This window comes from Xenopus laevis, chromosome 3S (genome assembly GCF_017654675.1).
Source record: "Xenopus laevis strain J_2021 chromosome 3S, Xenopus_laevis_v10.1, whole genome shotgun sequence".
Taxonomy (NCBI): domain Eukaryota; kingdom Metazoa; phylum Chordata; class Amphibia; order Anura; family Pipidae; genus Xenopus; species Xenopus laevis.
In genome coordinates this window covers 5907939-5922960 of record NC_054376.1, presented here as the reverse complement: position 1 = coordinate 5922960, position 15022 = coordinate 5907939, and the positions used below count along the sequence as shown (strand labels likewise).

Sequence of the window (15022 nt, the reverse complement as noted above, 5' to 3'; positions counted from 1 at the left end):
CCAAATCCATTCTTTTTGGATTTGGCTGAATGTTTGGCAAAAGAACTTCATATATCCGATTCATAATATTAATTTCCTATTTTGGGCAAAACCCTGAAAAAAATGTGCATAACCTAAAATAATCTACCACATTCAATTACAGACTGCTTAAAAGTCTCGTGCCTTTAGGGGTTTGTATTCCTAATCCTGTAGAAAGTTCTGAAATTGGCACACACACTCTCATACTAATATTGTGAATAGCCTCCAGTATGTATCCTATAACCACTGCTCAGGCCTGGACTGGGCGTCAAAATAGGCCCTTCCATTCCAAGTACACAGAGGCCCAAACAGACCCCTACCAGCCCACTATATGGTATCTTTCTAATGAACCACACGGCAGCCCCTCTGGCATTTGCCAGAACCCACAGATTGCCAGTCCAGGCCTGCCGCTGCTCGTGGTGTCATCAGTTCCTCGTAGTTGCCTAATGATGTCACCACTGTAAGCTGTTGTGCCTTTAAATGTTAGACTACATTGACTTCAAACATCCCTATGATCTATATTATTTCTACATCTATAGTTTTTGAACTGTTAGAGGTCACTTTGCTCCACTGTATAAAACTAGGTGCAACTCCAGCCTGTTGCCATACACAGACCAACTTGGAATCTTGTTAATTGGTTGATGGTGGCCTCCCAATGGCCTTCACGAATGATATCCGGCCCGATAGTTTCCAGATATTCATTGGGCAAGTTAAAAAATCTCATTGGGCAAAAATTGTGTCCGCACTTTGATAAGAGAGATTAGTGCCCCCTAAATTGCTTAATTATGATTCTTCAATTAGCAGTGCTTTAGTATTAGGCCTTGAAGACCATGTCCTACTGAGGACACTTCTTTATGGGTTTGCAGTAAGTCCCAAACAGTCCTAAACTAACCCTTATGTCTTTGCTTCTCTGCAGGTCACATGAGCTGGACATCTAATAAACATGGGAAATTCATTATCCTTAATAAACTGTTAATTAATTGACGCCATTGCCAGCCCATAATCTCAACGGAGACAGGAGGAACCATTTAACTGACATTTGTTTAAAAGCCGGCCCCCCTCCAACCACAGCTATGTATGGAAGTTCTCGTTCAGTCGGGAAGGTGGAGTCCACCAGCCAGAGTCCTGGTCGCTCCCCGCGACTTCCGCGTTCTCCTCGGTTAGGCCACCGCCGCACAAACAGCACTGGAGGGAGTTCTGGAGGGACCCCTGGTGGTGGAAGTGGAAAGACCCTGTCAATGGAAAACATCCAGTCTCTTAATGCTGCTTATGCCACGGCCAGCCCCATGTATCTCAGCGACCATGAAAATATCGGGAGTGACACACCCAAAAGCACCATGACTTTGGGGAGGTCTGGAGGGAGGCTTCCCTATGGTGTAAGAATGACCGCAATGGGAAGCAGTCCCAACATTACCACTAGTGGGGTGGCCAGCGACACCATTGCCTTTGGGGACCATCACTTAACACCGGTCAGCATGGCGTCCACCGTACCCCATTCACTACGCCAGGCCCAAAACAACACTATCATGGACCTTCAGGCCCAACTCAAGGAAGTCCTAAGGGAAAACGACCTTCTACGCAAAGACGTTGAGGTAAAAGAGAGTAAGCTCAGCTCCTCCATGAACAGCATCAAGACCTTCTGGAGCCCCGAGCTGAAGAAAGAACGAGCCTTGCGTAAAGACGAGGTGTCCAAGATCAACGTGTGGAAGGAGCAGTACCGGGTTGTCCAAGAGGAGAGTCAGGTGAGTGTCTGTATGTGTATAGAGCAGGAGTGCCCACGTTTTACTAATATGAGGTCTACTTTTAGTGATGTTGTGCCATTATGATCTACATCCATAAAAGCATTGTTGGCATTTTGTTCCATGGAAAATATTACTGAAATACTGATTTATGGGAAAATGATATTGCTATATTTAACAAACCTCTATTTCTTATGTAACCTTAACAAAATAAATATCTGAATGAAAAGCATGAAACAGGAGGGAGATTTAGACAAGCTGTTAGTTGACAGTGTCTTGAGATCTAGTGATCACCAGGGTCTACTGGTAGATGCCGATCTAACTTTTGGGCACCCCTGGTATAGAGAATATGGTATGCTCTGGGGTTTGAGAGGCTGATCTTTCCCAAACTCGGTCAATAAGAGGACTCTCTCTTTGCTTTATTTTGATTGGTCTGGGGATTTACAGTCGGACCAATACACAGTCGTTTTGTTTCTTTTGTTGCCCGAGGCCGTAATTCTCACAAAACTGCCCTGTTGTCTTCATCCAGGAGAACAAGAGGGGTCTCGAGTCGCGAAGTCGCCTGGCAACAAATCTCTTCTTCGGGGCGACTAATCTCCTCGACTTCCTGCCTCCGCCGGATAGAATGTAAATCGCCGTTGGGATTGCAGTCGGAGCGATTCGTTTTCCGAAGTCGCCCAATGTTGCCTCGGGCAACTTCGGAAAATGAAACGCTCTGAGTGCGATCCTGCTGGCGATTTTAGCGGGTGGGAGGCAGTTCAGTAAGATTAGTCGCCTCAAAAAAAGGAGATTTGTCGCTGGGCGAATAATCTCTCCAAATATCGGTGTATGTCTCTGCTCTAAAACACTTAATCATAGGCAATGATTAAGTGTATTAGGGCAGATACACACGGTCAGATTCGGAGAGATTAGTCACCCAGTAACAAATCTCCTCCTCTTCGGGGCGACTAATCTCCCCGAACTGCCTTCCCTCCGGCTACAATGTAAATTGCCGGTGGGATGGCACTCGGAGTGCTTCGTTTTCCGAAGTTACCAAAAGTTTCCTCGTGAGGCAACATCGGTGACTTCAGAAAATGAATCACTCCGACTGCAATCCCGCTGGCGATTTACATTCTAGCCGGCGGGACGCAGTTTGGGGAGATTAGTCGCCGGGCCACTAATCTCTCTGAATCTGAGTGAGTGTCTCTTCCCTAAGGGGCACACGAAAATCAAGGGGGGTTAGTAGAAGCACTCTTAAGGCTAAATTAAAATATATTTAAGTATAAGGGAAGTGCTACTTACAATGCACTTCCCTGGTCCCCTGTCTCATAAGTAATTCAATATAAATGCAAATGCATATGTTTACAAAACAGGGGTTTTTAGTTACAAAGTTATGATCATAAAGTTGAAAAGCCACCATACCACGTCAAGGTAAACCCCATATGGCGGTCCCTAACTTACTTAACTCAGGTCACAATATAAAAAGATACTTCTCTGCATAATAGAATTACCTGTACACAATGTGTGTTGTGCATTGGTTTCAATCTGAAAGCTAAATCCTCCCCCGCCAGTGAGGGCTTTTAAGAGAAAGAGATTGCTCAAACCAACTCCCATATTTAAAAGCATAGGACCACCATTCGTATAAAGGGGTGGGTATGGGGCACACGGGCAGATTCGGGGAGATTTAGTCGCCAGGCGATTAATCGCCTCTTCTGCGGGGCGACAATATCCCCGAACTGCCTTCATCCTGCTATAATGAGAAAAAACCATCGCAATGGCACCTGCGGTGCTTTGATCTCAGAAGTTGCCTTACGAGGAAACTTCAGACGACTTTGGAAATTGAAGCGCCGCGAGTGCATTGGAGCAGGCGACTTTTTTGATTTTAGCAGTGGGAAGGCAGTTCAGGAGATTGTCGCCCCGGAGAAGAGGCGATTAGTCGCCAGGCGACTAAATCTCCCCGAATCTGCCCGTGTGCCCCTGCCCTTAGACACTTAATCATAGCCTATGATTAAGTGTCTTAGGGTCACGAAATGTGTAATGCTCTGGGGGTTTGCCTATTGGAGGCACAGGGTCTCCGCTAACCAATGAGGATCCAAGCCAAGTTACTTGGCCCTGGTCAGTTTCATAAACTGTATCTTTTAGTAAGTGTTCCCTTTTAATATGGTATCACCGGGCCCAGGAACCTCGCGGCTTGTGCAAACATCCTCCGTAGAACACAAAGAGCATCTGTTTATCTGCGTTGCCCCATGCTTCTGACGTAGCCGAAATCAAACACATGGTCACCTCATGGCTCACATACCTCTCCTGTTTATGTACAAGCCTAATTGCCTGGGGCTTTTGTTCTGCTCCAGCAGTTCAGTGTATTTTGGATGCTGCCGCCGCTGTGCAAACAAGAGTGCTATGCAAAGGGGCCGAAAAGAAAAAGAGTCAGTGTTAGCATTCGGGTCGTATTTTGTAACCTTTCAGACCTGTTGCCTGGTTAGCGGGACTGAACTCGGGAACTGGACTCCTTGTTTAAACATCCCCTTTATACAACTCGGGGAGCATCTGTTTGGAGAGGCTGATCTTTCCCAAGCTCGGTCAATAAGAGGACTCTCTCTTTGCTTTATTTTGATTGGTCTGGGGATTTACACTCGGACCAATGCACAGTCGTTTTGTTTCTTTTGTTACCTGAGGCCGTAATTCTCACAAAACTGCCCTATTATCTTCATCCAGGAGAACAGGAGGGGTCTCAAGTCGCAATGTACTTTATTTATATTGAAAGGTCAAGTCAACCCCAAAATAAAAAATTGCCCAATAATAGAAAGCCTAATTCTAATTCTTAGCAATTTTGCGCTATATACATTGATTACAAATTTTCTATGGTTTTAAAGTTATTTGTATATATATATTGCTATGGAAAGCAGTTTTCATCAGTCCCTTTCTATTCGCTCATGACTGTTGATACAATATAAGACAAGGAAGCTGATCAACAGACCTGTCTTTGCTGGGGAACCAAGACTTTTGCCACATTGTTTAAAAAGTAACAACCAGACATTGTGCAAATGCTGCTTTGAATAGCAATAATTTTTACTAATAACTTTAAAAGCACTGAACATTTTTAATGAATGTATATTGAAAAGTTGCTTATATTTTTGTTGTATTAGGCAAATTTTTATTTTGGGATTGACTTGCCCTTTAAAGAGGCGGTTCACCTTTAAATAAACTTTTAGTTTAATGCAGACAATTTACAACTGCTTTTCATTTTTTTTTAAGTTTGGTGTTTTAGGAGCAGTTTGGTTGCTAGGGTCTGATTTACCCCAGCAACCAGGCAGCGGTTTAAATGAAAGACTGGAACATGAATAGGAAAGTATCTTAAAGGGGAATAAAAAAGTACATAACATTCTAGACTCGTTTTTTTTTTTTCCTGCCGCGGTCAGTGACCCCCATCAGCTGGAAAGAGGCAGAAGGGCAAGGCATTTAAGAATTGTAAGAAAAAATAAGTAATGAAGACCAACTGAAAAGTTGCTAGGAATAGGACATTCTATGACATACTTGTAAAGGTGAACCACATCCTTTAAAGGGATACTGTCATGGGAAAAAAATAATTTTTCCAAATGAATCAGTTAATAGTGCTGCTCCAGCAGAATTCTGCACTGAAATCCATTTCTCAAAAGAGCAAACAGATTTTTTTTTTTATATTCAATTTTGAAATCTGACATGGGGCTAGACATTTTGTCAATTTCCCAGCTGCCCCTGGTCATGTGACTGGTGCCTGCACTTCAGGATAGAAATGCTTTCTGGCAGGCTGCTGTTTTTCCTTCTCAATGTAACTGAATGTGTCTCTGTGGGACATGGGTTTTTACTATTGAGTGTTGTTCTTAGATCTACCAGGCAGCTGTTATCTTGTGTTAGGGAGCTGCTATCTGGTTACCTTCCCATTGTTCTTTTGTTTGGCTAATGCGGGGGGAAAGGGAGGGGGGTGATATCACTCCACCTTGCAGTACAGCAGTAAAGAGTGATTGAAGTTTATCAGAGCACAAGTCACATGACTTGGGGCAGCTGGGAAATTGACAAAATGTCTAGCCCCATGTCAAATTTCAAAATTGAATAAAAAAAAAAATCTGTTTGCTCTTTTGAGAAATGGATTTCAGTGCAGAATTCTGCTGGAGCAGCACTATTAACTGATTCATTTTGGAAAATTTTTTTTTCCAATGACAGTATCCCTTTAAGAATGTAGCACATGGACCTGCACCGTTATCTGTACATTGAGTGAGGTCCCCAGGGCCGGAACTAGGGGAGAAGAGGCACCCTCCTAGGGTACAACGATTGGGGGAGCAGGGCACATACCTCTTGAAGAGCATTCTGCCTACCCCTTGTCTGAACTTTCTCATGGCGGTCCTTAAACAAGTGGATCTTTACGTGATTTGCCCACCCATGGGCTGAGTTGGTATGATCTGTTTCCCCAGTTTGTACAGAGTGCACCATTGGCATCTCCTGGGCCAGTTCTAGCCGGGCAGATAAACATTACAGAAAATCCCCAAAATATTCTGGCCATGTGCCTGCTGGAGTTGTCACAGGAGATAACTGGGAGCCTGGAACAACATGGAGAACTCTACACAAACGTTTGCCTGTCTGGCTCAGACCGTAAGGTGAAGCATTTCTAGCCAAACTTATTGTTGAGCGTTAGTTCCCCTTTAAGATAATTGTCTGTTGTAGAGTCCTGCAGCGGGTTGGTTACCCGCAAAACAAACGGGCACCCTGCGGAACGAGAGGAGGATTTGCGGGTGCGGGTATACCCGCTGGTCCGGTTGCTGGTCTTATCCAAATTTCTTATCTTATGTAATATTGTCTAGATTTTACTCCTTTTAAAGTTTTACAAAAGTTGTTTCTGTCCCGGCCACTTTTGATGGCGTCACTTCCGGTTTGCAGCACCGTCACTTCCTGTTTGAAGGAGGTCAGCGGGTTTCGGATAAGGCAGTTGCGGGTCCGGATCGGGGAGCGAATCAAAGTGGGTAAAAATTTGAGTTGCGGTTCGGGTCGGCTCCGGGTCTTAGAATTTGGTTCCGTGCAGGACTCAAGTCTGTGGAATGAGGCACAATACAGCTGGACTTTGGGAGCCCCCCTGGCTAAGTGCCGAGCTCTTGCTTCTCCTACAGGAGAGGGGTCCAATTTGAAGGCAGCTGTTAAATCTAGGAATTTGGGGGGGGGGTGCGCTAATTAGGAGATTACAGTAAACTAACAGAGCATCCTAATTAAACTTGGCATTCGTTAAGGCACACTTCTCTGGAGACGCTTAACTTTCTCTCCGGAGAGTGGCGTGCGCTGGAAGTGGTGCTGGGGGTGCCAGATTGGCTATAGAAAGCAGAGGAGCCCAGTGACTATCTGCCCTCTCCAGGCTTTCATCCCATTGGCCGACATCAAACCCAAAAATAAAATTGTGCCTAAATGAAGGAAATGAAATTCTTTGCTGTTTTCATTTGTACACTTGCTCCTTTTCATCAGTGGGTTTAATGTTATATTTAAATGTAATTGCTTTTGAAAGCAGCGTCTCTCTGGCTGTTTATATTCTCCGCACTAGTGGTTCTGACTCCTGAAACAATATAGCAGAAGCCGGCTGATTAACAGACCTGGAAAAAAACATGCAAGACTGACTTCTGCTACATTGTTTGAGAGAACCAGCAGTGCAGAAAGGGACAGGCAGATACTGCTTTTAGTTTTAATTACATTTACAAATAACCTATTGATCTTCTAGATACACCTGAAAGCCCAGGTAGGAGGCCACTTTTTCTGTCAGATATTCTTAGACCTGTGGGTACATGACCTTGTTATGAGCTAAGGGGGCCCAGTCTGAAGGCCAGTTAGGGGGAGATTTGGGGTGAGTGCTTATTTGTACCCTGGGTACCCCTGGAACTATATCAGGGTGACTGTTACCCCAATGTTTCTATATATCTGTAACCTTGTTATGAGCTAAGGGGGCCCAGTCTGAAGGTCAGTTAGGGGGAGATTTGGGGTGAGTGTTTATTTGTACCCTGGGTACCCCTGGAACTATAGCAGGGTGACACCCCAATGTTTCTATATATCTGTAACCTTGTTATGAGCTAAGGGGGCCCAGTCTGAAGGCCAGTTAGGGGGAGATTTGGGGTGAGTGTTTATTTGTACCCTGGGTACCCCTGGAACTATAGCAGGGTGACACCCCAATGTTTCTATATATCTGTAACCTTGTTATGAGCTAAGGGGGCCCAGTCTGAAGGCCAGTTAGGGGGAGATTTGGGGTGAGTGCTTATTTGTACCCTGGGTACCCCTGGAACTATAGCAGGGTGACACCCCAATGTTTCTATATATCTGTAACCTTGTTATGAGCTAAGGGGGCCCAGTCTGAAGGTCAGTTAGGGGGAGATTTGGGGTGAGTGTTTATTTGTACCCTGGGTACCCCTGGAACTATAGTAGGGTGACACCCCAATGTTTCTATATATCTGTAACCTTGTTATGAGCTAAGGGGCCCAGTCTGAAGGTCAGTTAGGGGGAGATTTGGGGTGAGTGCTTATTTGTACCCTGGGTACCCCTGGAACTATACAGGGTGACACCCCAATGTTTCTATATATCTGTAACCTTGTTATGAGCTAAGGGGCCCAGTCTGAAGGTCAGTTAGGGGGAGATTTGGGGTGAGTGCTTATTTGTGCCCTGGGTACCCCTGAAACTATTTGCAGCAATGTAGTGGGAAGTTGTCCCTGCATACTTTATCTAGTGGCTGAAATCACAATATATTAAATTGTTGCAGGGTTTAAAAAATAATGTTTTTTTGCCCATTTAAATCGTGCATAGTTTCTAGTTTGGTTGGAGGAAAGCGAAATAAAATCCATTTATAATCATGAAAGAGAGAAGTTATGGGTTGGGTTTAAGATCTATTTAAGATGATTTGGTGGGTCCGATAAGACTGTTCTGGTGTTTTGTTTGAGCCAACAATCCGATCATAAGGGGCCTATGGTGATCCATTTTTACACCTGCCTAGTCAATAGCCAATAGTCAATTCGGGGGTTCGGCCGAATCCAAAAAAGTGGATTCGGTGCATCCCTAGTAAAAACGAGAACATTTCTAATTAACAACACGTCCCTTTTTTTTTATACCAATATCTTCCCTTTAAATGCTTTGAAACATCTAAATGCTGTTGCCATAGCAATGGGCCGTAGCGAGCGAATTTGGAACATGTCGCAATACAGGTTTTATTTGCCGCCAGAAGAAATAAACCTTTTTTTTTTTTTTTTTTAATGACACCGGCAATAATCTCCCAGTTTAAAGGAGCAGCACACCTTTTGAAAGGGTGCCGTTAACCCAAAAATACAATTTTGGCCAGTGGAAGAAATCGTAATTCTCTGTGCTGTTGTATTCAGTGGCAATTGCATTTACAAATAACGATAGACCCAATGAGAATAAGGAACTAATGGATATGGGAAGAATGATGTTTTCTTTCAATATGCAAAAAGTTTAAATTTTATGGGGTGAAGTTGCCCTTTAATACAGTAATCTAAGCAATTTTGCAGCTAGTCTTTTCTGATTTTAATGCTTTAACTTTCTCTTCCCAGCTTTTAAAGGCTATTTGGTAGCTAGGGATAGTGTCCCTAGCAACCAAGCGTCTGATAGATTGTGAAACTAGATTTTAATTGCTTTCTCGCTTTTTTCCTGCTCAACTTTCACATGGCTTATTGCTAGTGCCATTAATCCTAGCAACTGGAAAGCAGTTTAAATGCCAAACAAGGCCTATGTAGTTACATTTAAAGGGTAATCTTTCCCCATATTACCCTAGCAACCAGGCAGCGGTGTAAATGAGAGACTGGAGATGAGCAATTAACAGTAACAATAAAATTGTGACCTCGTATAGGTTTTTTTTTTTTTTTTGCCTGCTCGGGTCAGTGACCCCCATTAAAAGGCTAAAATGTAATAAAAGGGAATGTCAAATAATTCAAAAACTAGGGGGGAAAAGTAAAGACCAATTAAAAAGTTTTAACATACTATGGCTTTAATGATGGTTGCTGGGATTATTACCTATGGCTGAGAAAAGGAGGGGGCAAGTAGTGTAAAAACATGGGGTCACAGGCTATGGGAGGCCTCCCCCATACTCCGACCAATAAGCTGCTTAAAGGGGTTGTTCATCTTTGAATTAACTTTTAGTATGATGTAGAGAGGGATATGCTGAGACAATTTGCAATTGGTTTTCATTTTTTTATTATTTCTGGTTTTTGAGTTATTTAGCTTTTTATTCAGCAGCTCTCCAGTTTGTATTTTCTTGTTCTTGCCAGGTTGCATTTTCAGCCATTTTGTTGCTAGGGTCTAAATTCCCCTAGCGACGATGCCTTGATTTCAATGAGAGATTTGAATATGAACAGGAGAGGCCTACGGTAAGTAGAAAGAAAAGTAATAAAAAGTAGCAATAACAATAGTTTTGTAGCCTTGCAGAGCGTTTGTTTTTCAGTGGCTATCATTTGAAAGCTGGAAAGAGATGGAAGAAGGAGGCAAATATTTAGAAAACTATAGAAAATGAAGACCAATTGAAAAGTTTCTTGGAATTAGCCATTTTATAACGTATCTTAAAGGTGAACCACCCCTTTCATTTACCTTTTTATTTCTCTCCATGTATAAATAAACCTTTTGTCATTATCAGTATCAGGAAACATTCGGGTTAGCGCAGGATAGTGTTGCCATCCGGCCGGTATTTTACCGGCCTAGCCGATATAACAAAAGCCGGGGCCGGTATTTCAGTTTAACGGCAAATTTGTAATACACCTAAAAAAAGCCCGTCGCCTGCCCCCAGCCTGCTCAAAACGAACCTTTTTTCCTGGGCTCCTTGCCAAAGGAGAATGGATGGGGGGGGCACACGCCTCTGAGTCTTGTCTGCATTCATGGCTCTGCTCTATCCGTTGCCGAGTTCTGAATTTCAATAACTCTTGACAGTTTTGGGCAGTCGGAACGACCCCCCCCCCCGTTGCCTTAATATGGGTGTCTGGCTTCCCTCTGTGTTCCTTATCCTGTCTGATTCCTCTGTGCTGCTCAGCACCTTTCTCTATGGGAAGGAGGGTTGGGATACGGGCGCTTTCCCCTGGGCTATTAATCTGTCTGGGTGTTCTGTGTGTAGGATACTTAGCATATGGGTGCTAAACCCCTTCACCACCAGACTGCTCTGGTTCATTTCATTGGGAGGGTGGGTCTATTCCTGCAACATGCTTGGCTGGCTGAGCTATTGGAGTGGATGAAACCCAGCTGGTCACATTCCTAAAAAGAGGCGTTAATGGTGATTGAATGATTGCTTTGTGGTTGCTAGGGCTTAATTACCCTAGCAGCGAGGCAAGATATGCGTGTTTGTCTCACTGCAGATTTACTGGTCTTCCCTAAACCCCACTTATTTTATAATGTTGTATCCAATATTGTGCTTATCTCATATGGTTATTCTAAATGGGCCTTTAAATTAAAGGTTAAGCGATGCATCTAAATTGGTATGGGTGGGCGCTATCTGGCTGATCCCATTGTGGGCCCTAGGGGCCGACTCCAGGAGGTCGGAGTGAGGGCCAGATTTTCGGCCAGATATCGATCGGGGAATCTTATCGGCCCTTGTACGGCCACCTTTTGTCTTTCTCAGCCCCATGTTTGCACCGTACTCCCACAGCGCCTCTGTTGCCTTCCATTGGACCCTAATGCAGCTGCACCCCCTGCTCCCCCCCTGGCATCTCTGCTCTGGCATCTCCCTCTCAGTCTCTGTTTCCTTGCTGTACTTTGAGACATTCTCCCCCCAGGTTTTGCACCCTGTGGATATGTGGACTGACCTTTGAGATCCATTGGCTGGGGGGTGGGCTCAGAGGGCCATTACTCTGCTAATTATTAATCTTGTTTGTACCGTGCTGAATAGTAAAGGCTAATGGTAATTAGAGATATCCTCTCACTTCCATTAGCTGATTGCATGGACTGGTCTATAAACCCTTCTCCCCGCTGCTAATGTGCTTGAGTAGAGAATAATCAGCATTCCTCGTGCTATATTGCTCTTTCTCCTCTGCTTTCCCTTGCTCTGCTGTTTACCCAGCTGTGTTCTCCGGGCCCTGTAAAATCAGCCGCTGTAAAGGTCAAGTAAAGATCTAAACTGCTGCATTAAAATAAAGGCTATGGCACATGGGGTTTTTTATCTTCTGGCATCTTCAGTCGTCCGAGAGGAACCTAAAGCCGGTTTTGGATAATTATTTTGGATAATTATTTTTTGAGCCTCTAGTTTAGCCACATTGCCTTAGAAAAGGGGGTCCCATCCTTTGTGGAGGGTCAAATCAAGCTGATCCGATAGTTTGACCTCAGGTTCATATTGGGGGCTGGGACAAACCAATCAGGGGAGGAGTTTTGGCAAGATGTCCATTAGATAGAACCCTTACTCTTATCTAATAAGATTCCAACTCCCGGCTGAGTTCTCCGTTCATGACACCTGCATGTCTAGCTTTACCTGCTTCCATGTGGTGATCGGCTGACCCAGGCTTGGCCTGGTCAGAATGGTTCCTCCATTGAGGGAAGCTTTTAGCCCCCTGACAGTAGAGCTAAAAGTCATGTTGTTGGCAAAACACTGAAATTTGAATGTTGTGCCATGGCCCTTACATGTCTCTGCCTCGGTGATTAAGCACAATGAGTCGGTGCTTCTCTGTGTGACTGATTGTAGGGAAGCAGAGAGAGGAGTTATAATATCAATTAGTCATGAAGCCTCCTGAGATATCATTTCTGGTAATGAGCTGAGTTCCCATAGGGTTTGCTCCTTCCTTTATAAACTGCCTGTTATACACCTTAAGGCTAGGGCCAAACGATTGTGGACTCTTCTCAGGCAGAGAATCCACTACTCTCCTCCTTTGCCTCAGAGAGGGCAGATTTGGCAAGAAAAGCAAAATGTCTCGTTTCGGCACCGAAATCTGCCGCATCTGCCTGCGCCCGAGCGGAGACAGAGCAGGGGGAGTGGATTCTGGGCATGTTTGTCCACAGGCTAAAATTCGCAGTTGTCTGGCCCTAGCCTAATGAACCTTCAAGGAAAGAACCTCAGCTAACGTATGGCTATGCCCAAGCAGCTAATTTAGGCCCCTTATGACCAAGTCGGCAGCTTATCTGCCCCGGGTATGGGGCCCACCAAGACTGATATCTTCTTAAAAAACAAACGGATTTGCAAATCCCATTGGACAAAGGGCATATCAACATTTTGATGCAGTCCTCTTTCCGTTGTCTCTTCCAATTCAATGACCTACGATTGGATCATTCTATATGTTCCTGCTCCCACACAGTTACATCTCCAGTAGTCCTTACTAGCGACTGGCCTCCTCCTTTTCCCTCACTGCTGCCCATATCTATTGTCCATTGACTCCTGCTGGTAGGCTGCATCATTTCCCAGCCTCTTGAAGTTCCTCCATATGTATCCAGCTGTTCTGGCCAGGTTTGTTGCCTGTTTATATTCTCTGCAGTACCGGTTCTGACTCCTGAAACAAAGGAGCAGAAGCCAGCTGCTTAACAGACCACAAGGAGAACCAAGAAGAACAAATGAATGAGAATGCTCAGTTATACAGATATATATTCAGGTATAATTTCTGTAAATCTCCGGCGGGATGGCACTCGGAGCACTTCTTTTTCCCAAGTCGCCCGATGTTTCCTTGTAAAGGCAACTTCAAGAAAACAAAGTGCCATCCAGAGGAGTTCAGGGAGATTAATTGCCATGAAGAAGAGACGATTTGTCGCGGGGTGACTAATCTCCCCGAATCAGACCGCGTGTCTCTGCCGTTAAGGAATACGTGAGAAGTGATTCAGCCCCATGTGGGGTTTTCTGGCCCCATCCCAGATTGTTTCATGGAGCAATTCAACCTAAACTCTAAAGGTGGCCATACACGGGCCGATAAAAGCTGCCGACAGACTGTGTCGGCAGCTTATTGGCCCGTGTATGGGGGCCCCCGACGGGCTTCCCCGATCGAGATCTGGCCGAAAGTCGGCCAGATCTCGATCGGATGGGACAGAAAATCCCGTCGGATCGCGGCCGCATCTGTTCGTTGATGCGGTCCCGCGATCCGACCGCCCGTTTACCGAATGCTAGGATCCGATCGTTGGGCCCTAGGGCCCACGATCGGATCTGCCCGATATTGCCCACCTCAAGGTGGGCATATCGGAGGGAGATCCACTCGTTTGGCGACATCGCCAAACGAGCGGATCTATCCGTGTATGGCCACCTTAAGCCGCTGTGCTTTTCTGGTTATCTCTGAGTTAATCCAATTGCTTTGTTATTGTTTGCCTCTTGGGTCAGGTAGAAAATGTCCATTCACATAATCACTTCTATCAGTTGAATATCCCCCGGGCTGAGTGTTCAGATACACAGGCACAACATTTCCAGCTAAACAAATCTCATATCCCATTAATATCAAACATGTTCTTTCCTTCTGCTGACTCTGCTTCTGCCCCACTAGGGAAATATTTACAGGCGATGTAAAACCAGGGCCCAGCAGTAATGCAAGAGCCTAAGACAAATTAATTCAAAGTGCCACAAATATAAAGTTTCACTATTATCCCACTGTTACTATAGGCACCATCTCTCCCTACTATACCTGCTATCCCACAGTCACACTCCCTTCCCAGAGACTATTATCCACTGTTACTATAGACACCATCTCTCCCTACTATACCTGCTATCCCACAGTCACACTCCCTTCCCAGAGACTATTATCCACTGTTACTATAGGCACCATCTCTCCCTACTATACCTGCTATCCCACAGTCACACTCCCTTCCAGAGACTATTATCCACTGTTACTATAGCACCATCTCTCCCTACTATACCTGCTATCCCACAGTCACACTCCCTTCCCAGAGACTATTATCCACTGTTACTATAGGCACCATCTCTCCCTACTATACCTGCTATCCCACAGTCACACTCCCTTCCCAGAGACTATTATCCACTGTTACTATAGACACCATCTCTCCCTACTATACCTGCTATCCAAGTCACACTCTTCCAGAGACTATTATCCACTGTTACTCATCTCTCCCTACTATACCTGCTATCCCACAGTACTCCTTCCAGAGACTCCACCTATATCCCACTATGTTACTATAGGCACCATCTCTCCCTACTATACCTGCTATCCCACAGTCACACTCCCTTCCAGAGACTATTATCCACTGTTACTATAGGCACCATCTCTCCCTACTATAACCTGCTATCCCACAGTCACACTCCCTTCCCAGAGACTATTATCACTGTTACTATAGGCACCATCTCTCCTACTATACCTGCTATCCACAGTCACACTCCCTTC

The 15022-nt window shown here is 44.8% G+C and overlaps 1 protein-coding gene across 12 annotated transcripts in view; it reads left to right on the top strand.

The window, feature by feature from the left end:
- The window catches only part of erc1.S (ELKS/RAB6-interacting/CAST family member 1 S homeolog), a 120412-nt gene that overhangs the window by 9115 nt on the left and 96275 nt on the right, over window positions 1–15022 (top strand). For all 12 annotated transcript variants that reach the window (XM_018254835.2, XM_018254836.2, XM_018254831.2 and 9 more), the window contains exon 2: window positions 935–1760. In XM_018254835.2, the coding sequence (XP_018110324.1) occupies window positions 1092–1760 (669 nt within the window). In that variant the 5' untranslated portion in view covers window positions 935–1091. The remainder of the gene's footprint in view (window positions 1–934; window positions 1761–15022) is intronic.